The sequence below is a fragment of the Macaca nemestrina genome, chromosome 2 (genome assembly GCF_043159975.1).
Source record: "Macaca nemestrina isolate mMacNem1 chromosome 2, mMacNem.hap1, whole genome shotgun sequence".
Classification (NCBI taxonomy): Eukaryota; Metazoa; Chordata; class Mammalia; order Primates; family Cercopithecidae; genus Macaca; species Macaca nemestrina.
In genome coordinates, this window is record NC_092126.1 from 107705975 (window position 1) to 107731487 (window position 25513).

General features: G+C 37.5%; 1 protein-coding gene across 15 annotated transcripts in view; it reads left to right on the plus strand.

Moving 5' to 3' along the window:
• Positions 1-25513, plus strand: part of LOC105480306 (T cell activation inhibitor, mitochondrial) — a 79112-nt gene that overhangs the window by 19313 nt on the left and 34286 nt on the right. For 8 of the 15 annotated variants that reach the window (XR_011620019.1, XM_011738932.3, XM_071091539.1 and 5 more), the window contains 2 exons: positions 3583-3736; positions 9344-9596. Coding sequence is in view for 14 of the 15 variants with exons in the window: in XM_011738932.3 (XP_011737234.1) it covers positions 3583-3736; positions 9344-9596 (407 nt within the window). In the remaining variant the exon portion in view is untranslated. The other 7 variants (XM_071091546.1, XM_071091544.1, XM_071091545.1 and 4 more) reach the window with 4 other exon arrangements.

Below are 25513 nucleotides of genomic sequence, written 5' to 3' on the forward strand. Positions count from 1 at the left end.
CTTTTTTTGTTGTGTCTCTGCCAGGCTTTGGTATCAGGATGATGTTGGCCTCATAAAATGAGTTAGGGAGGATTCCCTCTTTTTCTATTGATTGGAATAGTTTCAGAAGGAATGGTACCAGCTCCTCCTCATACCTCTGGTGGAATTCGGCTGTGAATCCATCTGGTCCTGGACTTTTTTTGGTTGGTAGGCTATTAATTATTGCCTCAATTTCAGAGACACAATAAAAAATGATAAAGGGGATATCACCACTGACCCCACAGAAATACAAACTACCATCAGAGAATACTATAAACACCTCTACGCAAATAAACTAGAAAACCTAGAAGAAATGGATAAATTCCTGGACACATGCACTCTCCCAAGACTAAACCAGAAAAAAGTTGAATCCCTGAATAGACCAATAGCAGACTCTCTCTCTTTTTTTTTAAGGATGATACATGGAAGAGTTTTCAACGCCCTAGTGATTTTTCCTTATGATGCATGCTGCTGGACCACTCCCCTACAACATCAGTTAATGTGTGCTCCAGGAATACAAACTGATATGAAAAATGGCTTATGGTAGATGTAGTTAAGACAGTCAATATATTTTAACATTAGAAAATTCAGTCAATCCTTCATATCCATGGGTTTTACACCCATGGATTCAACCAACCTCAGACTGAAAATATTAGGGGAAAAAAATACATCTGTACTACACATGAACAGACTTCTCTTTCTTGTCATTATTCCCTGAACAACACAGGATAACAACTACTTACATAGCACATACATTATATTAGGTATTATAAGTAATCTAGAAATGATTTAAAGTATATGGGAGGATATATATAGGTTATTTGCAAATACTACACTATTTTATATGAGAGACTTGAGCATTCGTGGATTTTGGTATCCACAGGAGGTCCTAGAACCAATCCCCTGTGGATACCAAGGGACTACTATATATTACAAAGCCACGTGCTTTGGAATTACTTCATTGGTTCCTTCTATTTTCATTAACACTGATATCTAGTTTAATATGAAAAGGAACTTGAAATCTTGAAAATTAGAACATTGTTATTTTTTTCTACTTGCAATGCAAAATCTATTTTGCTTTTTTGCTTCTAGGAAAATATTCTGTTGTGATATTTGATACATATGTTGGCTACTCAAAGTCAGAACTTTTCAAAGTAATCAGTAAATTGAATCAACAGAAAAATATTCATTACCTTGGGGATGCATTAATAATTTAAAGTTTTTAAATTCAACATGTATAGAAAAATCAAGCTTAGTAATACTTTAATGTTATTGTACCAATGTATTTTTTTAAATTAAGACTTCTGTATGCAGCAGGGTGTGGTGGCAAACCTGTAGTCCCAGCTACTAGGGAGGCTGAGCCAGGAAGATTACTTGAGCCCAGGAGTTCAAGCCTGGGCAACATAGTGAGACCTCATCTCGTAAATTTAAAAAACAAACAACAGAAAATTCTACGTGTGGTAAAGTGTTAACTCAGCAAGCTTGGGTTGCTTAAACCTTGCACATTCCAAAGAAAGGTCTGACCTCAGTGCCGAACTTTGGCTCCTGGAAAATGAGCTCTGAGCCCCTGGAATATCCCACCTGATAGGAATGTTTCTGTTTGCCTGAGGCGTTAGACCATACCAGATAGACAGTTTATGCTAACAATATGATTTATAGTGAATACCTGTTTTCCTGTGTCTAAGACCCTGGACTGCACTGTATTCATTTGACCTGGGGGATTTAGGGAGCTGAGACTGGATAGCTAAATTAAGTCACATAAGCACTAAATGCTTACCTGTCTGACCACCAGTAAAACTCTGGACATCCAGACTTGGATGAGCTTCCCTGGTTGGCAACACTTTTCACGTATTGTCACACACCATTGCTGGGGGAATTAAGCACTGTCTATAAAACTCCACTGTGAAATGACAACTGGAAGCTTGCACCTGGTCTCTCCTGATTCTGCTCTATGCAGCTTTTCCCTTTGCTGGTTTTAATTTCCATTCTTTTGTTGTAATAAACCATAATGGTGAATAAAACAGCTTGTCTGAGTTATGTGAATCCTTCTAGTAAATCATTGAACCTGAGAGTGGTCTTGGGGACCCCTGACACAATGTGCCTAGAGTTTAATGGTTCTGATAAGTTTACATTTTCATGTTATCTTTAAACTTGTATTTATTGACTTCTCCTTTGTATCAAGCCCTTGCCCTAGCCTGTGCTTAGAGTATCCTTTTCCTAAATATCCCAGATATGGCTTGTCCTTTACTTTCTCACTGAAGTGTCACCTTTCAGTGAGGCTCTCCCAGATTATGCTATTACTTGTGTTTGTTTTGTTTTGTTTTTAAAACTACCCTATTTTAAATTGCTATCTCTGCTTTACTTCCTAGCATTCCCTCCCCCTTTCACCCTGCAGTACTTCTTGGTTTTTTTTTCCTTTCCATGTACCCTATTTCCTTATTTATTAGGTTTGTTGTTTATTTTTCTCCCCTCACTAAAATGCAAGCTCCATGAAGGCTGTTCACTCTTCTTGTCACTCTTTTTGCCACCACATGTTCAGTTCAGTCTTCTTCCCACTATTAGAGAAGACCCTTGCCCCTTTTCTTAGGAAGACTGGCTTAAAGTCCCATCTATTCATAGCATCGAACTCAAAGTCCAGAGTTTCACAGTGATGCACCGGATTTTTGGGGTTTTTTTTAATCCTCTTTAATTTAATTTAAAAATCTGCAAAACATTTGTAGTTTTCAAAAAAAAAAATCAAAACTAAATTTAAAGTTTAATGAGAAGTCTCATTCCTATATTCCTGTTTCCTTTACCCAATTCTTATTCACTTCCTATACATAATCTTTTTTTTTTTTTAAGATTTTGGAGACAGTGTCTTGCTCTGTCACCCAGGCGGGGAGTGTGGTGGCACCATCAAGGGGCTCACTGCAGCCTCAAACTCCTGGTCTCAGGTGATCCTCCTACCTCAACCTCCTGAGTAGCTGGGACCACAAGCATGTGCCACCATGCCCAACTAATTTTTCTATTTTTTGTAGAGTCGGGGTTTCACCATGTTGCCCGGGCTGTTCTCAAACTCCTGAGTTCAGGCAATCTGCCCACCTCAGCCTCCCAAAAAGTGCTGGGATTATAGACATGAGCCACCACATCCAGCCTTCTTGTGTTACTTTTCAGCAAAAATAGAAATATTTATCAAAAAATAATGAAGATTTAGTCTTACACTGGCAATAAATATCCCACACTTGCGTACAGGACTCATGTGGCTAAGAACATCATATTAGAATAAATTAAACTATCATTTATTACTTTGGGATATTTAGTCATTGGCATTTTCCACATTTAGGTTATAAAAGAATTCATGTTTTCTTCTATTACTTATATGGTTACATCTTTTTACATCTTATCCATATGGAGTTCATTCTGTTACATGTTGTGAGATGTAGATCCAAAGAGCTATGAAATCCCAACATTTTTAAATACTAAATTATTTAATACTCTCAATGTGTTTAAAAGGTTAGATAGATATCATTTCTGATATTTCCTTGTTCTATTTTGTATGTAAATGCCCTTAATGTTTTTTTCCAGGAAATCAATGAAAATTCTCTTAAAAGGTTAAGTGTCTACTTAGAAAACCTCCAGAAACCAGGCTTCAAGTCTTTGAAACCAATTCAGCTTACATTTTATGTAAGAGAAACAGACCAGAGTTCCTCTGATGGCCAGGAACCTTTTAGTACTTCCGGTACGTTTTTTATTTCTGGTGTGTCCCTTGCAAGCTTCATGTTAAATGTGTTCATTAATTTTGACATTGTCAGAATACCTTTGGATCAAAACTTTGGTGATAAAAAAAAATAGCATTTAATTGATTGTTTTCCTAGAATTAGATTCTATTCCTAGCTGCATATGTTTGAACAAGTGATTTTTTTACATGTTTAAACTTTTTTGTTTCTAAAACTAAAGTGTTCCTATTTGTCCTCTTCCCAGTTCAGTGTTATTTTAAGTGTTAAACATGTCCAAACAATATGTATTTCTAAAAACTACAGCTTGCATTCTCTTATTTAGTCCTCCGAATACTCTGAAGCTGGAAGTATTTACCCAATTGTAACTTAGTGATGTTCAGTGCCTTTCCCAAGACCAGAGAGAAAGAATATAAGTCTTGAACCCAGGTCTTTTAACTCCAACTTTATGCTGCTTCTAAAATCCAATTGATCTTAGTAGACAGCCACCTTTTCACTGCCTTTTGTCACTGCTTTTCCATATTTAAAATTAAGGACAAATATTTAGGTTAAGGTCACTAAAGGCCTATCATTTCTCTAATTATACATGCTTTTGATGATCCTTGAGGAAATAAATATATTTTTAGTATGAACTTAAGACAATTTAAAGAGTCAGTGCTTTCTGTGAGTTAAGGCTAAAACAGGATACACTGTAATTTTTTTTTGAAACAAACTGCTATAAAACTCAGAATTTGATAGGTCTTTGAGATCTAAAATCTGTTTCTAGCTCTGCCAGTGACCTAGCTGTGTGACCTTTAACTTTTGGGTGTTCATTTATTAAAATGAAAGAGCTGGAGAACTGTGTAGAGGCCACTCACATGGAAGATCCCTAATTTACACCTCACCTTCCTATGGCTCTCAGGACCTCAAATGGAAGGAGGAAGAGCTTGATCTGAAGAATGCTGAAGTATGTTGAAGACAACGCCTCACCCAGTCTCTCCAGGGACTAGTATTTGATAGTATACGATCTCTTACCTTTTATTTTCTCATAATTGAATATGGGAGATCAGGAGTCACAAATTCTTTTTCTTGGCAGTTTCTCCATTTACCTCTGATGTAGAGTTTTATTAAAAATAGCCCTATTCTTCAATATTTAAAGACAGAAAGTCAACTCATAGCCCATTTGTGAAGGAACAGCTATACTGAAGAATGCTGTAAATAATGAATAATAAGCATGTTGATCACTCTAAGTGACACAATTCTATTTGAAAGTTTAAATACATTGTGAATGTGCTGTTCTTAGCCATGAGAGTCTCAAGCAACTGAGATATATTGTTACTAGTGTAAAATCAAATACTCATAAATATTTTTAATAGATATATGCTCCTGTTAGGGTCAAGATTAGGCTAGGAATTAAATAACGTCTTACTTAATATATAGTGGTCTACTTAGGTTTCATGATTTCTCCAGGAGGACAGATGGAATTTTTAGAGGCAGATTATATCCTTTATAGTTGTTAAAATAAAAATATTATCATCAATCTGTTTTTATTTGTATGTGGTTGAGAGAGTCAAGCTCATTCCTACAGCTACAACTACTTCTTCTGCTACCACCATCAGCTGGATTTGTCTTAAATATTGAATATACATGGAGTTAAAGAGTAAATTGAATTTAAAAGCTTAGTGGAAATCTTAGAAAGTTTCACACAGCAAATTAGGGACAGAGCTGGTACTAGAACTAATGTCTCCTTATTCCTAGTCCAGTGTTTTGATTTGTATACGACATTATCTATTAATTCTTCTTTTAAAATATTGTAATTAATCATTTTTCCTTTTGCCTTTATAACAAAGATTGGCCCTCTGACAAAGATTTAAAACATTTTTACTTCTGTAACATGTTTACCTGATTATGAAATTAAAATCAAGTAGGTTTTTAAAAAATTTTTATTTCTAGAACACTAGAAATCATTAATCAGCTTTGGATAATTAAGATGGTAATAAGGTAAAATGTTTACTAGTGATTTTCATTACTGAAATTTTATGAGCCTTTAGCATTATTAATACATTGAAATCCTTAAAGGCTGAAATTATTTCTTCAGCTCCATATCTTTTTGGTGGTTCGTGAGGAAGTAAATGTTGTTATTAGAATAAATTTTAAAACAAGTTAGAGATTTACTAAGAGCTTTCTGTGGATTAATGCGAAGACAAATAGCTGTAGCCAGCTCTGGCTGAGTAAAAACAGAATCCTTTACTTTCAGTTAATGGTTAACTTTGAATGATTTCTTAAACAAAAATAGCTTAAAGCTGGGCATGGTGACACAAGCCTGTACTCTCAGCTACACAGAACACTGAAGTGGGAGAATCCCTTGAACCCAGGAGTTTGAGGCTAGCCTGGACAACTGGACAAGACAGCAAGACTGTTTTTTTTGGTTTTTGTTGTTGTTTTTTTTTTTTTTTTTTTGAGACGCAGTCTTGCTCTGTCGCCAGGCTGGAGTCCAGTGTAGCAATCTTGGCTCACTGCAACCTCTGCCTCCCGGGTTCAAACAATTCTTCTGCCTCAGCCTCCTGAGTAGCTGGGACTACAGGCACGCGGCACCACGCCCAGCTAATTTTTGTATTTTTAGTAGAGACAGGGTTTCACCATATTGGCTAGGATGGTCTTGATCTCTTAATCTCGTGATCCGCCCACCTCGGCCTCCCAAAGTGCTAGTGTTACAGGCATGAGCCACCGCACCTGGCCGAGACTGTCATTAAAAAAAAAAAAAAAAGTAAAAGGTACAGAAAAAATTAAACTAGAAATGGGAGAAAAGATATAGCATATATGACAAAAAGATGATGCTATACATAAAGAGTTTTTACAAATTAAAAATGAACCAGAGTAGCTCCATTCCAAAAATGGACAAAGACAATGAATAGACAGTTCAAGAAATAACACATATAAATGTCAGTTAAGTATATAAAAATCTTTAGGCCATGCATGGTGGCTCACACCTATAATCCCAGCACTCTGAGAGGCTGAGGCAGGCAAATTGCTTGAGTCCAGGAGTTCCAGACTAGCCTGGGCAACATAGTGAAACCCTGTCTGTACTAAAAATACAAGAAATTAACCAGGTGTGGTGGCACATGCCTGTAGTCCTAGCTACTCGAGAGCCTAAGGTAGGAGAATCACCTGAGCCCAGGGGGCAGAGGTTACAGTGAGGCAAGATGGTAGGCACCACTGCACTCCAGCGTGGGTGACAGAGTGGGACCTTGTCTCAAAAAAAAAAAAAAAATCTTTAGCCTCAGTATTCGAACGCAAACTGAAATAATTAAGCAGTATATTTTGCCCATTATTTTTTTTCTTTTTTTGCTGGTAATACCCATGAATGGTAAAAATACATTTTCCCACATTATTGATGGGTATATAAATTAGTGCAAACTCTACAAACTCTGCAACTTGGCATTCTCTCCCCAAAGCCACAAAATTCTTCTCGGAATGTATCCTGAGGAACCAGTAAAGGATATTTGCAGTGTGGTACAGGCTGTCCTTACTATATAGTAACTCTTACGTTGGATTAAATAATGAAGCTGATAAATTGAGATAGAAACAGATTTACTCCTTGATTGTGCACTTCTGAGGATGAGCTATTTTTTCTTAACCTCCAATGCAGCAGTTTGGGTTTTCCTTTCCTCCTTCACTGACTAGAATAATTCCCTTGCCAGTAGTTCTAAGTTTCCCCAAATTATTGAACAAAAAAAAAGTATTTCTTAGTTGGCATGTTCTGGATCTCATAAGTTGGTGTGGCAAGCAGAACGTGTATCTGTGAGAATGATTTGAATTGTGGTGTCTGTCATCACAAAAGTTGCAAATACTTTTTTTTTTTCTGAGGCAGAGTCTTGCTCTGTTGCCAGGCTTAAGCGCAGTGGCACAGTCTTCGCTCACTGCAATCTCCACCTCCTGGGTTCAAGCAATTCTCCTGCCTCAGCCGCCTGAGTAGCTGGAATTACAGGAGTACACCACCACACCCAGCTAATTTTTGTATTTTTAGTAAAGACACGGTTTCACCATGTTGGCCAGGCTGGTCTCAAACTCCTGGCCTCAAGTGCTCCACCTGTCTCAGCCTCCCAAAGTGGTGGGATTACAGGCATGAACCACTGCCCTGGCCTCATATGTGGTACACACATACAAGCACATAGATGGAAAAAGTCAAAGAACAGTGCTGCCCAAGAGAACTTTCTGTAATGAGGGAAATGTTCCATATCTGCATCATCTAATATGGCAGGCCCTAGCCCTTTGTGCTTATTGAGCACTTGAAATGTGGCCAATGTGGCCAAAGAACTTAATTTTAAATTTTTATTTCATTTCCATCAATTTAATTTTAAATTGCCACTGTCCTAGTAGCTACCATCTTGGATAGAGCAGGTCTGGAAGAATATGTACCTATTAATAGTGATTACCTCAAGTAAAGATGGTAAAGTTGTATGCCTGCTAACAGGAGACTTTTGCTTTTAATTTTCAAAACCAATTAAAAATTTTTTTTAAAAGCAAAGAGTCAGCATGTTGTATGGAGAAAATTTTTGGCTTGGTATCAACTCAGATTTAAGCCCTGGCTTCATTCTTAATCTATGTTCCTTCACATTTGACAGGAGAAATGATAATGGCATAGTTGGTGGTAGTGTTGGTTGAAAAGATATGTAAATTAAGCTGGAACCATGCCTAACACCCAGAAAAGAAAAAAAACAAAACCAGTGGATTTTTTATTGATGACTTAACAATTTAGATTACTTACCTTAGTCCAATGATTACCCAACATCAAAATCAGTAACTTTTTTTTTTTTTTTGAAACAGTCTTGCTCTGTCACCCAGGCTAGAGTACAGTGGCACAATCTCGGCTCACTGCAACTCCCGCCTCCCGGGTTCAAGCAATTCTCTTGCCTCAGCCTCCCAAGTACCTGGGATTACAGGCGCCCACCACTGCGCCCAGCTGATTTTTGTATTTTTAGTAGAGATGGGGTTTCACCATCTTGGTCAGGCTGGTCTCGAACTCCTGACTTCATATTCCACCCACCTCGGCCTCCCAAAGTACTGGGATTACAGGAGTAACTTTTAAACAACTAGAGAATTTTAAATCATTCCTGAAAATATTGGGTTACTACCTAGTCAAGTGAGCAAGTATGAGGACCATCTCCTTCAATCATAGAGAAAATTCAAGATGGGTTTCTGTGACCACTGAGACTAGATTATATGGCCCCTCTTACCTGAACCGCTGTCACAGTGTACACCTGTATTCTCCTGTCTCCACTAGAAACTATCTTTGGTGTACACCTGCTTATAGGAGAGCTTTTCTCTCTCTTAAGAGACCAGATTTATCGACAGAATTGAGAATATTCTGAATCCCCTTGTTGGGCTGGGATGGGTTTGGTCACTGGAACCAAACTAGAAAATGGAGCTGATGATTGAAGGAGTTCACGAAGGTAAAACATTGTGTGGTATAGTTTTAGAGAAGGGAAGTCATTTTTCTATTTACAGGTGATTTGCTAATAGGACAAATTTAAATCAGTAATAGAATGTTTTCAAAGATTTTGATTTTATACATGTTGAAATAAAGCAAATAATCATCTGTATTAATTGTTTGGGGGAATTATATTCTCTAGGATTTCGAGCAGTCAAATTTACTTTGCACACCAGAGATCTGCTAAGCACAGTATTATATATTCTCAACTCCTGCAGTTTATCTATTGAACATATCCAAAGCTTGAATACTAATGTGCATACCCAGCCTCTCAAAGAAGCTAAAAGGATGCCTGACAGGCCCATCAAATGGGACAAGTCTTATTACTCCTTTACTGGATTCAAGGACCCTGATGAAGACCTTGAACAAGTCTCGAGAATGGAAACAACTCTCACGTATGTAAAAGTTTTTATTTAACTAGACTGTATTTGTAGTTTGTGTTTATGACACTGATGTATTGGAATGGCAAAAACTTTTTTTATAAATAAAAAGTGTAGTTCACATTTAAAATTAAAGCCTAGTTTTCCAGGAAAAGTAATGCTATCAATCTAGTTAATCCAGTAATCATTATGAAAAATATATTTCATGTTTCTTACTTAAAGTTGCCAAAATACTTCTAGCTGTATTTAAAGTTGTGGTCTTTTCATACCAAACACATGCAGGAGATTGTTTTGTTTAAGTTTTAAAAATTCTATCCAAGTTACCCCCGGTACATGGAGAAAGGCTATACCTAAGACTATACAAATATTTTTTACTCTTCTTCATGTGTTAGGCATTTCTAATGGATAGTTCAGTAGTGATGTACTTCAGTGTAATAATCCATACATGAGAAAAATACATGGTGACAGAATTATTCAATATCATCTAGAATAGCTGCTTTAAAGAGTTACTTTTTAAATTATAAAAACCATATATAAAATGTTTTCTATTATTTGGCATGCCTTATTTGTAAAGTTACCTTATGTTTTTTAAGTCATTTTTGGATTTCATAAAGACCCATCACATTCTCTTCCTATGATTGTATCTAAAAAGTCCAGTGGCTTATCAGAGGATTCTCTCATTATGGCATAGTAAATGATCCTTCATTATCCACTGGCATAATATCTGCTTTGTGCATTATCTGTACTAAGGGATTCCTCCTTGTTACCTAGCTAGATTCCAAATAAGGCTGAAGAGGTAGGAAGGTAGCAGAGTCTAGTACAGAAAAGGACAGAAGTATGTGTCTGAAGATGTATATGTATGTACCTACGTGTGATAGTCTATGATATTTATCTATATGCATAACTGATGGATAAATCACTTCCCTAAATATGATGACTTTAATTGTTCAGATTCTCTTCTGAGATGGAAATGTGCATTTGGGAATAATAATTTAATGATGGACCAGAAGTAATGACACAGTAAGAAGTCGGGTAAAAAATGAAGAAGAGCCCGGCACTGTGGCTTAATGCTGATAATCCCAGCATTTGGGGAGGCCGAGGTGGGAGGATTTCCTGAGGTCAGGAGTTCGAGACCAGCCTGAGCAACATAGCAAGACCCCATCTCTACAAAAAATACAAAAATTTAGCCGGGCATGGTGGTATACATTTGTAGTTCTAGCTAATTGGAAGGCTGAGGCAGGAAGATCCCTTGAGTGCAGGAGTTTGAGGCTGCAGTGAACTATGATCGTGTGACTGCACTCCAGCCTGGGTGACAAAGTGAGACCCTGTCTCCAAAAAATAATAAATAAATAAAAAGTAGAGTCATGGTGGCATAGAGGTTGCTGAATTGAAAATTTTGGTATAGAAAAACGAGATAATTTAAGGTTAATTGCACACAGAGGCTATGGTGGGAGTTGAAGTAGATTTCTCTGAGCACAAACTGGAAGAGAGGTTCTCAGCCTTGCCTTCAAGTTTTATGTGGGATACACAGCACATACAACTTCTGCTTACGCCCACAGGAGGATATTGCTGTACTTATCTTGCACTGTGTCTAGATGAACAAAAAGTTGGGAATTACTGGCCTATGGGTATAGAAAACAGTGAGATAGAGTAAGTCAAGCCAAAACAGCAAAAATAACAGTTGTTGGACTTTACTCAAGTTAAAAGGGCTTAAGAATAATGTATTAAAGGGTTTCAGAGAAGCACATGGTCTGTGGTTCAGTTGAGTATTTTGTAGAACACAGTTTCTATCTGGAGTTGGATGTGCAGCCATCATGAAAAGAGTGCCCCAAGGACCTAGAACTGGACTTAGACCCCTGGCAAAGTAATGAAAACACATTGAAACTATAGAAAGCCAACTCAACGAGATAAGTGGTATTCAACGGGTTCCTTATCTAAGCTCAGTATTTATAATTTTTTTATTTGTATGTCATTCATCCAATAAAATTCCTTAGTTTTTAGTAAAGGAGACTTTCTTATATTACATTATACTATATGAGTTCTTAAGGGTAGGGAATATGTCTTGATAATCTCTGTGTCTACTAATCTACTTCATAGATTCATAGAATCCATCCAGTATTTTAATTAAACTGAACTAAAGAATTGTTGAATAACTAAATGTGATGTGCTAAAGGCTCAGTATAAAGAACTCAGGCTTTAATATGGGAATGCAAAGTAACATAATACATAGTGTAGCAATAGAAGTCACTTAGCAATGAATGTAGAGGGCCATTTTTTCTTAAAGTGCCTCTGTTAATTTTATTAATGTTAAATAAAAATATCTGCTATTTTTAGTGACAGATACATTGTCTTAAGGAAAATTTCTATGTGTAGATAAGTTATGTTGCTGTGAATTCTTGATTTCCTGGAAAGTCAGCTTTGTTTTAAATTCAAGCTCTCATTTTGACAGTTACGAGGACAAGCTCAAAAAACAAGTCACTCTGACTTATTGTCTACCCTTTAAGAGGATAGCAAAAAAAAAATAGACCACTATTTGGGAGGCCAATGCAGGCGGATCATGAGGTCAGGAGATCGAGACCATCCTGGCTAACATGGTGAAACCCCGTCTCTACTAAAAATACAAAAAATTAGCTGGGCGTGGTGGCAGGTGCCTGTAGTCCCAGCTACTGAAGAGGCTGAAGCAGGAGAATCGCTTGAACCAGGGAGGTGGAGGTTGCAAGTGAGCCGAGATCGCGCCACGGCACTCCAGCCTGGGCGACAGAGTAAGACTCTGTCTCAAAAAAAAAAAAATAGACCACTGTTTTAGAAGTTGAAGTCAGTGGAAATTTAGCTTTCTAAATCACTGATTATTATTATCCATCTTGTTGTCAATAGCTATTTTGTCTTTACAGAAGTTAAAGTAAACCCATTATTAAGCAGTTACAGCCTTTCTTTTTTTAGCTTCATACAGTGAAATGTATAGTGACATAGCATTACAGTAGATAGGGTTTTTTTTTCTTAGTTTTTAATACTTATATTGAAGGGCCTTAGATTGTATTTCTTTTTTCTTTCTTTTTTTTTTTTTTTTTTTTTTTTTTTTTGAGGCTGGGTCTTACTCTTTCAGGCTGGAGTGCAGTGGTGTGATCATAGCTCACTGCAGCCTCAAACTCCTGGGCTTAAGTGATGCTCCTGCCTCGGCCTTTGGAGTACCTGGGACTACAGGCCTGTGCCACCATACCTGGCTAATTTCTTTTTTTAAGATAGTCTCACTCTGTTGCCCAGGCTGGAGTGCAAGGGCACTATCTCAGCTCACTGCAACCTCCGCCTCCCGGGTTAAGCATTCTCCTGCCTCAGCCTCCCGAGTAGCTGGGATTACAGGCACACACCACCAAACCCCTGGCTAATTTTTGTATTTTTAGTAGAGATGGGGTTTCACCATGTTGGCTAGGCTGGTCTCGAACTCTTGACCTCAGGTGATCCGCCCGCCTCGGCCTCCCAAAATGTTGAGATTACAGGCATGAGCCACTGTGCCTGGCCCATACCTGGCTAATTTTTTAATTCTTAGTAGAGACAAGGTCTTACTATGTTGCCCAGGCTGGTCTCAAACTCCTGAGCTCAAGTGATCCTCCTGCCTCAGCTTCCCAAAGTGCTGGGATTACAGACATGAGCCACCATGCCCAGGTAGATTATATCTTTTTTTTTTTTCTTTTTTTTGAGATGGAGTTTCGCTCTTGTTGCCCAGGCTGGAGTGCAATGGTGCGACCTCTGCTCACCGCAACCTCCGCCTCCCAGATTCAAGCAATTCTCCTGCCTCAGCCTCCCGAGTAGCTGGGATTCCAGGCATGCGCCACTATGCCCAGCTAATTTTGTATTTTTAGTAGAGACAGAGTTTCTCCATGTTGGTCAGGCTGGTCTCGAACTCCTGACCTCAGGTGATCTGCCCACCTCAGCCTCCCAAAGTGCTGGGATTACAGGCATGAGTCACCACGCCTAGATTATATTTCTTAAGCATTGACATCTTATTGATTTACCTGAACCAGATCATCACCTCATGGAGTTTGAGTTTAGCTTAAGAGTGTGTAAATTTAGAGCAAAAAATCCAGGCTGGGTAGGGGAGAGAGGACAGCACTACACAGAACCAAGACAAGATAAGGAATACTGCTCATTGGGCCATTAGAGCCAAATGCAGTGTAGGCTAAATCCCTTCACCAGCATGTCTTACAGTGCAGATGTAGCATTATAATACCTGTACTCATCTGAAAGGTTTCATATCTCTTATCTCCCTTTTGTAACCTGGTTTCCCAATTCTAGCATGTTCACATAGGCCCAGAGCCCCCTTGACCTTTACCCAAGCTTGGGCATTGCCCAGTTTGAAGGAACCTCTGCTGAGGGTTTGTTCAACGTTTTAATATATGGTAGTTTTTCCTAGTAAGGGTTCCAGGAGCTTATATCATAAAAGCCAGAATGCTATCTCTATCAATTTCTCATTTCAATTACAGTTGACCCTTGAAGAATGTGTGTTTGAACTGTGCAGATCTACTCTTACATGGATTTTTTTTTCAACCAAAAGCAGATTGAACGTACCATATTTTCTCCCCCAAAACTATTGAAATAATAATAGAAAGAGAGAGAGAGAAAGAGAGAAAGAAAGAAAAGAGGGAAGGAGGAAAGGGAGGAAGGGAGGAAGGGAGGTAGGAAGGGAGGAAGTACAGTATTAGCAAGATGTGAAACCTATGTATAGGGAAGGCCGACTGTTGGTATATGCAAGTTTGGCGGGGCCAACTATAGGACCTGAGTATGCACAGATTTTGGTACCTGTAGGTGGGCTTGGAACTAATGCCTCATGTATAGCAAGAGATAACTGTACTGATTTTTTTATATCTGTAATTATTTTACAAATAATTGTAAAACTGTTGAACCATTTCAGAGCTTTCAAATCATGTGAATCAAGTGACTGCCTAGTAGGGAGATTCAGGGTGCCTATAAGTCTACTAAAGCCTCTTAGCCACCATGGTCATTTTGGCCATATGCAGTTTAAATTTTTATTCATGTATTGTTTAATTCATCTTCGTTACATATATAGATTATAGAGAGGAATCATAAGAAACACATGCTGAATTATATAGTTCAGAAGGAACAGAAAAATGACAATTCTGCACATTTATATCCATCTGATCTCCTGATTTACAAATTACATTCATTGAATCAAAAATTTATTTTATTTTATTTTATTTTTTTTGAGACGGAGTCTCGTGCAGTTGCCCAGGCTGGAGTGCAGTGGCGCAATCTGAGCTCACTGCAAGCTCTGCCTCCCGCGTTCACACCATTCTCCTGCCTCAGCCTCCCGAGTAGCTGGGGCTACAGGCGCATGCCACCGCGCCCAGCTAATTTTTTTGTATTTTTAGTGGAGATAGGGTTTCACCGTGTTAGTAAGGATGGTCTCAATCTCCTGACCTCGTGATCCACCCACCTCGGCCTCCCAAAGTGCTGGGATTACAGGCGTGAGCCACTGTGCCTGGCCCAAAATTTTCTTTTTAATTAAATCTTGAAAGCAAGTTAAGATGGTTTTAATGTTTCTGAGCACTATGTTAAATGAGAAAATATAATTACAGTATTATTTAGTATAGACTTTAGCTTTCAAAATAATTTTATCTGTTTTTGGTTTTGCTAAGAAGTGTAGGGTAAAATTGTGTCTTAGCATTTTTAAATTAAAATAAGAAATAAAAATAAATCAGTTGAGTTTTCTATTTTTATTGTTTAATATTTTTTGAGACAGGGTCTTGTTTGGTTGCTGAGGCTGGAGGAGTTTTTTAAAAACACAAAGTGGGAGATTTATCAGGTCATAAAAACTATTTAACCCACTTTTATACTATATCCATTGATTACATTTTAATGTATATTTTAGGGCATGGTTTGTAATTTTGAATTTCTCAGCAAATTGTGTTTTATTTTACTTCAACATTCCTTTGTTATATACCATATAAAAATGATAAAATGAAAGTTTTAGGCCAGGTGTGGTGGCTCAGGCCTATAATCTCAGCACTTTGGGAAGCTGAGGTGGGCAGATCACTTGAGGTCAAGAGTTCAAGACCAGCCTGGCCAACATAGTGAAACCTCATCTCTACAAAAAAAAAAAAATACAAAAATTAGCCAGGCGTGATGGCGCACGCCTGTAGTCCCAGCTACTTGGGTAACTGAGGCAGGAGAACTGCTTGAACCCAGCAGGCAAAGATTACAGTGAACCAAGATCGTGCCAGTGCACTCTAGCCTGTGTGACAGAGTGAGACTCTGTCTGAAAAGAAAAGAAAAATTTAATACCTAAGTAGTTTTTGAAAATTATATAAAATTATAAAAGGAATGTTCCAGTCTAAAAAAAATTAGGAAATGCTGTTCTGTGTTGTCAGTTTTTATATTTCTATATTTTGGGTATATTCTTTGATTATCAAATTATATTAAAACAAAAATGTACTTTAATTATATAGCTTGTGTTTGAGAGGAGCTAACCAGATCCATTTTATATAAACAAAACAATTCCATATGAAATGTCTATCCCACTGAACAAACATGTCATTGAACTATAAAAAGACCATTGAAATACTATTCTTACAGCTGCTAAGATACCAGTGAATGTCAGAGTTCCATTTTCTCTATTTGACCTTAGCTCGAATATATTTACATTTCACTTTGAGTGTCTACACTTTGAATCAATTTTTGTGTTCATGAAATACCGCATTGGACACCTACAACATTGGAACTATTCTATAGAATGTTTGGGATTTGATAGTCATGATTTAACTCATATCATGCATTTATTTACTTTTCCCCTTGTTTATAGGCTAAGTCACTGTTTTTAAAATTACAAGTGATAATGCACAATTTAGTGACTCAGGACCAGGAAAGTTGTTTTGCTTTGCTTTCTTTTTTTTTTTTTAATTTTAACTATATATTATGAATGCATTTCTAGTAGTAAGTTTATTTCTCAAAATACTTGGTTTAGTTACATACACATAAATACAAGTGTGTGTGTATATGCTGGTTCACTATGTGAAATATTTCTCACCATGTGTTGCCATCAGAGAAGTATAAAAAGCTTTTGATGTCAGAAGAAGTGGCTCCTGACTATAATCCCAGCACTTTGGGAGGCCAAGGTGGGAGGACTGCTTGAAGCCCGGAGTTTAAGACCAGCTTGGGCAATATAGTAAGACCTTGTCTCTAGAAAAATAAAAATTAAAAAATTAGCCAGGTGTGACGACATGTGCCTGTACTCCCAGCTACTCAGGAGGCTGTGGCAGGAGGATCACCTGAGCCCAGGAGGTCAAGGCTGAAGTGATCCATGATCACACCACTGCACCCCAGCCTGGGTGACAGAGTGAGACCCTGTCTCTCCAAAAAAATTAAAAATAAAATTTAAAAACTATTGCTCTATGAACTTCAGGCAGTGAAAATAAAATAAAGGCTGTTATTGGCCTAAACTCCTTTGTTTTATACAGTTTGAGGCCTAGGAGTATAAAATTTATGCAATTTTAACTTTATTGTAATTTGGATCATGGCTCTCCTTTTCATCTCTTAAATCCATGGAAAACTGAGCTTCACTTGAGTTACTAAAGTATTTTTATTTCAAAAGCATCATGACCCTAGGAACTAAACCAAATGATTTCACAGTCCAGCATTAGTCCTTGTACATGGTGTTCTGGCATTCATTTTTATATATCTTTTAATGTTCTTTTGGCTTCATTTTATTATCAATTTTTTCTTTTTATTTGGATCTTTTAACAATACATGTAATATATGTATGATATATGTTGCTGCAATTATAATGAAATCATTTTTAATCAAGCTGTCTTAGTCCATTTTGCATTGCTGTAATATAAAGGAATACTAGAGGCTGGGTAATTTATAAAGAAAAGAGGTTTGTTTGGCTCATGGTTCTGCAGGCTGTACAAGAAGTATCGCATCAGCATCTGCTTCTGGTAAGGACTTCAGAAAGCTTCCCCTCATGGTAGAAGGGAAAGAAGAACAAGCATCATGTGACAAGAAAGGAGGAAAAAAAGAGAGGAGGAAGCACCAGGCTATTTTTAACAATCAGATCCTATGGAAACTAATAGTGAGAAGTCAGTCATTACCATGAGGATGACATGAAGCCATTCATGAGATGTCTGCCTCCATGACCCAAAACCTCCCACCAGGCCCTGCCTCCAACACTGGGGATTAAATTTCAACATGAGATTTGGAGGGGACAAATATTTAAACTATAGCACAGGCCGAGGTCAAATAAACAACCACAACCAGTTACCACTTCAATACCCTATGATGACTATATTCTAAAAGAGAATAACAAGTGTTGGTGAGCAGGTAGGGAAACTGGAACTGTCCTCCGTATAAAATGGTGCAGCTGCTCTGGAACACAGTTTGGCAATATTACAAAATATTAAACAGAGTTATGTGACCCAAGAATTCCACTCCTAGGTATATACCCAAGAGAAATGAAAACAGACATTCACACAAAAATATGCTTATGGCAACATTATTCATAGTAGCCAAAAGTGGAAATAACCCAATGTCTACCAACTGATAAATGGATTTTTTTAAAGTGGTATATCCATATAATGGAATATTATTTAACCACAAAAAGGAATGAAGTACTGATACTTACTACAACATGGATGAATCTTGAAAACATGCTAAGTCACAGAAGCTGATTGCAGTCAACCACATACTGTATGATTCCATTTTATGTAAAATACCTAGAATAGGCAAATCTAGAGAGACAGAAAGTAGATTAGTGGTTGGTAGGGCTGGAGAGCAGGACTATTAATGCGTACATGTTTTCTTATTCAGGTGATGAAAGTATATTAAAATTGACTGTGGTGGTGGTTGTACAATTCTGTGAACATACTAAAAATGGATGAATGGGTGAGTTGTGTGGAATATGAGTTATATTCCAACAAAGCCATTTTTAAAAAGAACTATCACTACTCTTTCTAAAACTAATAATACTTTTAATAAAGTATTAAAAGTTTTTGGACAATGTGTAAATTTGTGATAACAACTGAAAAGGTTGGGGAGAGCTAGTAAAGGAACAGAGCTTTTGTTATTGAAGTTAAGCTAGTATAAATTCAAATTAGGGTGTTATAACTTTAGGTTGCTAAATGTAATCCCCCACGGTAACCATAAGAAAATACCTAAAGGACATACACAAAAGGAAACGAGAAAGGAATTTAAATGTTTCGCCACAAAAAAAAAAAAAAAAAAAAAAAACTAAACACAAAAGAAGATAGTAGTGCAAGAAATAAGGGACAAAAAAGCGATAAGACACATGGAAAACAAATAGCAACATGACAGAATTAAGTCCTGTCTTATAAGTAATTAAATGTAAATGGATTAAACTTTCCAAAAGACAAATATTGGCAGAGTGGATTTAAAAAACATGATTTGGCTGGGCGAGGTGGCTCACACCTGTAATTCCAGCACTTTGGGAGGCTGAGGTGGGTGGATCATGAAGTCAGGAGATCGAGACCATCCTGGCTAACACCGTGAAACCCCATGTCTACTAAAAAAAATACAAAAAAATTAGCTAGGCGTGGTGGCGGGCACCTGTAGTCCCAGCTACTCGGGAGGCTGAGGCAGGAGAATGGCAAGAACCTGGGAGGCAGAGTTTGCAGTGAGCCAAGATCGCACAACTGCACTCCAGCCTGGGCGACAGGGCGAGACTCCATCTCATAAATAAATAAATAAATAAATGATTCAACTATATGCTGTCTACAGGAGACTCACTTTAGATCCAGAGTTGAAAGTGAAAGGATGGAAAAGGATAGTATTCCGTGCAATGGTAACCAAAAGAGAGTTATACTAATATGAGACAAAATAGACATGAAATTTAAAAAGATTACAAGAGACAAAGAAGGATATTACATATTAATAAAAGGCTCCAGACAGCAACAAGTAATTGCAGCTATAAATATTTATCTACCTAATTCCTGATCATCAAAATATATGAAGCAAAAGTGGACTGAATTGAAGAGAGAAATAGAAAGTTCTGCAATAATGGCTGGACACTTTAATACTCCACTCTCAATAGTGTATAGAAGAACCAACAAGAAATAAGTAAGGAAACAGAGGACTTGCATAGCACAATTAACAAGCTGGATCTAACAGACATATACAAGACACTCTACCTAACAACAACAGCATACACATTCTTCTTAAGTCCACATGGAACGTTTTCTAGGATGGACCATATTTTCAGCCACAAATTCAGTCTCAATGGATTTCAAAAGATAAATATACAAAGTATCTTCTCTGACCACAATGGGATGAAATTAGAAATAACAACAGAAGTAAAACTGGAAATTTCACAAAATTGTGGAAATTAAAGCACTCTTAACCAGCAGATCAAAGAAGATATCATGTACCACATAAATATACTTACTATGTACCCATGAAAATTAAAAATAAAAAGAAATCCCAAGGGAAAATAGAAAATACCATTCTGGACATAGGGGCTGGCAAAGATTTCAAGATGAAGATGCCAAAAGCAATTGCAACAAAAGCAAAAATTGACAAATGTTATCACTAGAGCTTTTGCACAGCAAAAGAAACATAACAGAGTAAACAGACAACCTACAGAATGGGAGAAAGTACTTGCAAACTATACATCTGACAAAGGTCTAATATCCAGAATCTATCAGGAACTTAAGACTTACAGACTCCTGGGCATGGTGGCTCACACCTGTAATCCCAGCACTTTGGGAGGCTGAGGTGGGCAGATCACCTGAGGTCCAGAGTTTGAGACCAGTCTGGCCAACATGGTGAAGCCCCATCTCTACTAAAAATACAAAAATTAGCTGGGCATGGTGGCACATGCCTGTAATCCCAGCTCTCGGGAGGCTGAGGCACAAGAATCACTTGAACCCAGGAGGTGAAGGTTGCAATGAGCTGAGATCGTGCCACTGCACTCCAGCCTGGGCGACAGAGTGAGACTCTGTCCCCAACCCTACCCCTCCCCCGCAAAAAAACTTTTACAACCAAAAAAACGCCCCGTGAAAAAGCAGGCAAAGACATGAACAGACACTCTTCAAAAGAAGATGTACATGCAGCCAACAGACGTATGAAAAAATGCTCAATATCACTAATCATAAGCAAAATGCAGCTGAGTGTGGTAGCTCACACCTGTAATCCCAGTGCTTTGGGAGCCTGAGGCAGGCAAATCACAGGCTGTTCAAGAACAGCTTGGCCAACATGGTGAAACCACATCTCTCCTAAAAATACAAAAATTAGCTGGGCATGGTGGCAGGCGCCTGTAATCTCAGCTACTCGGGAGGCTGAGGCAGGAGAATTGCTTGAACCTGGGATGCGGAGGTTGCAGTGAGCCGAGATCATTCCACTGCAACAGAGCGAGACTCCGTTTCCAAAAAAAAAGGGGGGAGGGGCAAATTAAAACCACAATGGGATACCATCTCACACCAGTTAGAATGGCTAGCATTAAAAAGCCAGGTCAGGCACAGTTGCCCACACCTGTAATCCCAGCACTTTGGGAGGCCAAAGTGGGGAGATTGCTTGAACTCAGGAGTTTAAGACCACCCTGGGCAACATGATGAGACCCCCTCTCTACCAAAAATACAAAAAAATAGCCAGGCTTCGTGCCATGTGCCTGTAGTCCCAGCTATTGGGGAGGCTGAGGCAGGAGGATCGCTTGAGCCTGGGCCTCGGTGGGGAGGGTGGGGTGGAGTGCATGCAGAGGTTGCAGTGAGCCAAGATTGTGCCATTGCACTCCAGCCTGGATGACAGAGCAAGGCCCTGTCTCAAATAAATAAATAACAGATGCTGTGGTCAGGTTGTGGAAAAAAAGGAATGCTTATTTAGTGTTGGTAGGAGTGTAAATTAGTTAAAGCATTGTAGAAAGTAGTGTGGCAATTCCTCAAAGAACTTAAAACAACTAACATTCAACCCAGCAATCTCACTACAGGGTGTATACCCAAAGGAATGTAAATCATTCTCCCATAAACACACATGCTGACATATCTTCATTGCAGCACTGTTTGCAATAGCAAAAACATGGAGTCAACCTCAGTGCCCATCAATGGACTGGGACTGGCTAAGGGAAATGTGGTACATATACATAATGGAATGCTATGTGGCCATAAAAAAGAATGAGATCATGTCCTTTGCAGGAACATGGATGGAGCTGGAGGCCATTGTCTTTAGCAAACTAATGTGGGAACAGAAAACCAGACACCACATGTTCTTACTTATAAGTGGGAACAAAATAATGAGAACCAATGGGCACAATAGGGAGAACAACAGACACTGGGGATAACTAGAGCGGGGAGGGAGAGAGCGGGGAAGGGGTTTCTAACTATCAGGTTCTATGCTACACTCAATACCTGGGTGACAGGATGAATCATACCCCAAACCCCAGCATGTTACAATACGCCCATGTAACAAACCTGCACATGTACTCCCAAATCTAAAATAAAAGTTAAAATTATATCTAGGGAGGAGAGTGGGAGGAGGGAGAGGATTAGGAACAATAACTATCAGGTACTATGTTTAGTACCTGGGTGATGAAATGGTCTGTATGTGAGACCCCTGTGACATGAGTTTGCCTTTGTTAACCTGCACATGTGCCCCAAACCTAAAAAAAAAAAATTAAGAATTTTAACCCAAATAAATCATAGACTTAAATGTAAAATGTAAAGTACTAAGACTTTTAGGAGAAAAAGGAGGGGAAAATCTTCAGGGGGATATGAAGAGAGGTTGATTGATGGGTCCAAATATACAGTTTGATAGAAAAAAGTAAGATCTGTCTGATAGATCAGTATGTGACTATAGTTTACAATCATCAATTGTGTATTTCAGAATAGCTAGAAGAGAATAATTGAAATGTTTCTACAATAAAAGAAAGATTTAAGGTGATGAATATAGCGATTACACTGATATGATTTTTACAAATTATATGAATATTACGTTACTGAATGTACCCTGAAAATTTAAAAAAAATAAAATGTATGATTAACAATTTTGAGCAAAAAATAAAATATAGATGAATGAAAACAAAAACACAAGGTACCAAAATTTACGGAACACAACAAATTCAGTGAAGCGATGCTAAGGGGGAAATTTATAGCTATAAACACATTTAAAAAACAAGAAAGATCTCAAATCAACAGTCTAACTTTACACCTTATGGGATTAGAGAAAGAAAAATAAAGTAAACCCAAAACTAGTGGAAGGAGGGAAATAATAAAGATTAGAGCAGATAATCAAAATAGATATTAGATAAACAGAATAGAAAAATGATAGAGAAAATCAACAAAACCAAAAGTTGGTTCTTTGAAAAGATCAGCAAAATTGACAAACCTTTAGCTAGATGGACTAAGAAAGAAAGAAGACTCAAATTACTAAAATCAGAAATGAAAGTAGGGACATTACTACCAATTCCACAGAAATAAAGATTATAAGAGAGTACCATGGGCATTTGTACACCAACAAATTGGATAACCTAGATCAAATGGACAGATTTCTAGAAACACAAAATCTACCAAGACTAAACCACAAAGAAATAAGAAAATGAGACTGAGACAGTAATTTTAAATTTCCCAACAAAGAAAAGCCCTGAACTGGATGGCTTCACTGGCAAATTCTACCAAACATTTAACAGCAATACTTCTCAAACTTTTCAAAAAGAAACTGAAGAAGGAACACTCCCTAACTCATTCTGTGAGACCAGCATTACCCTGATACCAAAGACAGACAAAGACACTACAAGGAAAGAAAACCACAGATCAATATGCTTTATGAATATTAATGCAAAAAGCTTCAAAAGATCCTAGAAAAATTAATTCAGCAGCATATTAAAAGGATTCTATACCATGACCAAGTGGGATATATTCCTAGAGTACAAGGATGGTTCAACATACAAAATCAATCAGTGTGATACACACTAACAGAATGAAGGAGAAACCCCACATGGTCATTTAAATCATCTAGAATGATCATTATGCAGAAAAAAAGCGTTTGACAAAATTGAACATCCTTTCGTCCTAAAAACAATAAACCAGAAATAAAGGAAACTACATCAACATAATAAAAGCTATATGTGAAAACCCACATCAAACATCATTCTCAATAGTAAAAGACTGAAGTTTTTCATGTAACATAAGGAAGTAGGCAAGGATGCCTACTTTCACCACTTTTATTCATCATACTACTGGAAGTCTTAGAGCAATTAGGCAAGAAAAAGAAATTAAAGTCATCTACTTGGAAAGGAAGAGGTAAAATTATCTGTTCACAGATGATAGTGGTCTTATACATAGAAAACTCTGAAGATTCCACTGAGAATCTATTAGAACTAATAAGCAAATTCAGCAACTTAGCAGGATACAATACACAAAAATTAATTGCATTTCTGTATACTAGCAATGAATCCAAAAAGGGAATTACAAAAACAGTTCCATTTACAATAGCATCAGAAAGGATAAAATGCTTAGAAATTGACTGAAGAGATGAAAGACTTGTAGTACAATGAAAACTATAAAACATTTCTGAAAGAAATTAGAGAAGATATAAATAAATGGAAAGGCATTCTATGATCATGGATCAGAAGATAATATTAAGATGTCAATACCCAAAGCAATGTACAGATTTAATGCAATCCCTATCAAAATCCCAATGACATTTTTCACACAAATAGAAAAACCCATCCTAAAATTAGAATTTCAGGGGACCTCAAATAGCCAAAACAATCTTGAAAAAGAAGAGCAAAGCTAGAGGACTCACATTTCCTCACTTCAAAACTTACTACAAAGCTATAGTAAACAAAGCATTGTGATACTGGCATTAAAAAAGACATATAGGCCAGGTGTGGTGACTCACTTCTGTAATCCCAGCACTTCGGGAGGCTGAAGCAGAAGGATTACTTGAGCCAACCAGCCCAGGCACTATAGTGAGACCCCCATCTCTATAAAAAGAAAAATACACAAACATATAGACTAATGGAGTAGAATAGAGAATACAGCATTAAATCCTTGCATATATGGTCAACTGGTTTTCAACAAGAATGCCAAGACCACTGAATGGGGAAAACAATCTTTTCAACAAATGGTACTGGGAAAACTGGCCACATGCAAAGGAATGAAGTTGGACACCGACTTATACTAAAATTAACTCAAAATGGATCTTTGACCAAAATATAAGACATAAGCTATAAAACTCTTAGAAGAAAACATAGGGCAGAAGATTCATGACATTGGATTTGCCAGTGATTTCTTGGATGTAACACCTAAAACACAGGCAGCAAAAGAAAAATAGACAAATTGGATTTCATGAACATTTTTAAAGTTTGTGCACTAAAAGACACTATCAGTAAAATGGCAACCCACAAAATGAGAGAAAATGTTTGCAACTCATATATCTGTTAAAGGAATTGATATCCAGAATAGATAGAGAACTCCTAAAACTCAACAACCAGCAAAAAACCCATTTCAACAATGGGCAAAGGACTTGAATAGACATTTCTCCAAAGAAGGTATATAAATGGCCAATAAGCACATGAAAAGATACTCAACATCATTAATCACTACGGAAATGCAAATTAAAACTACAGTGAAGTACCTACTCACACCCATTAGAATGGCTACTGTCCAAAAAAAACAAAATAGCAAGGGTTGATGAGGGTGTGGAGAAACTGGAACCCTTGTGCACTGTTGGTGAAAATGTGAAATGGTGCAGCTGCTATGGAAAATGATATGGTGATTCCTCAAAAACTTAACTATAGATTTACCACAAAATTGAGAGCAGTGTCTCAAGTAGATATTTGTATACTCATGTTCATAGCAGCATTATTCACAGTAGCCAAAAGGTGGAAGCAACCCAAGTGTCCATCAGTGGATGAATGGATAAGCAAAATTTGATATACTCGTACAGTGGAATGTTAGCCTTAAAAAGGAAGGAAT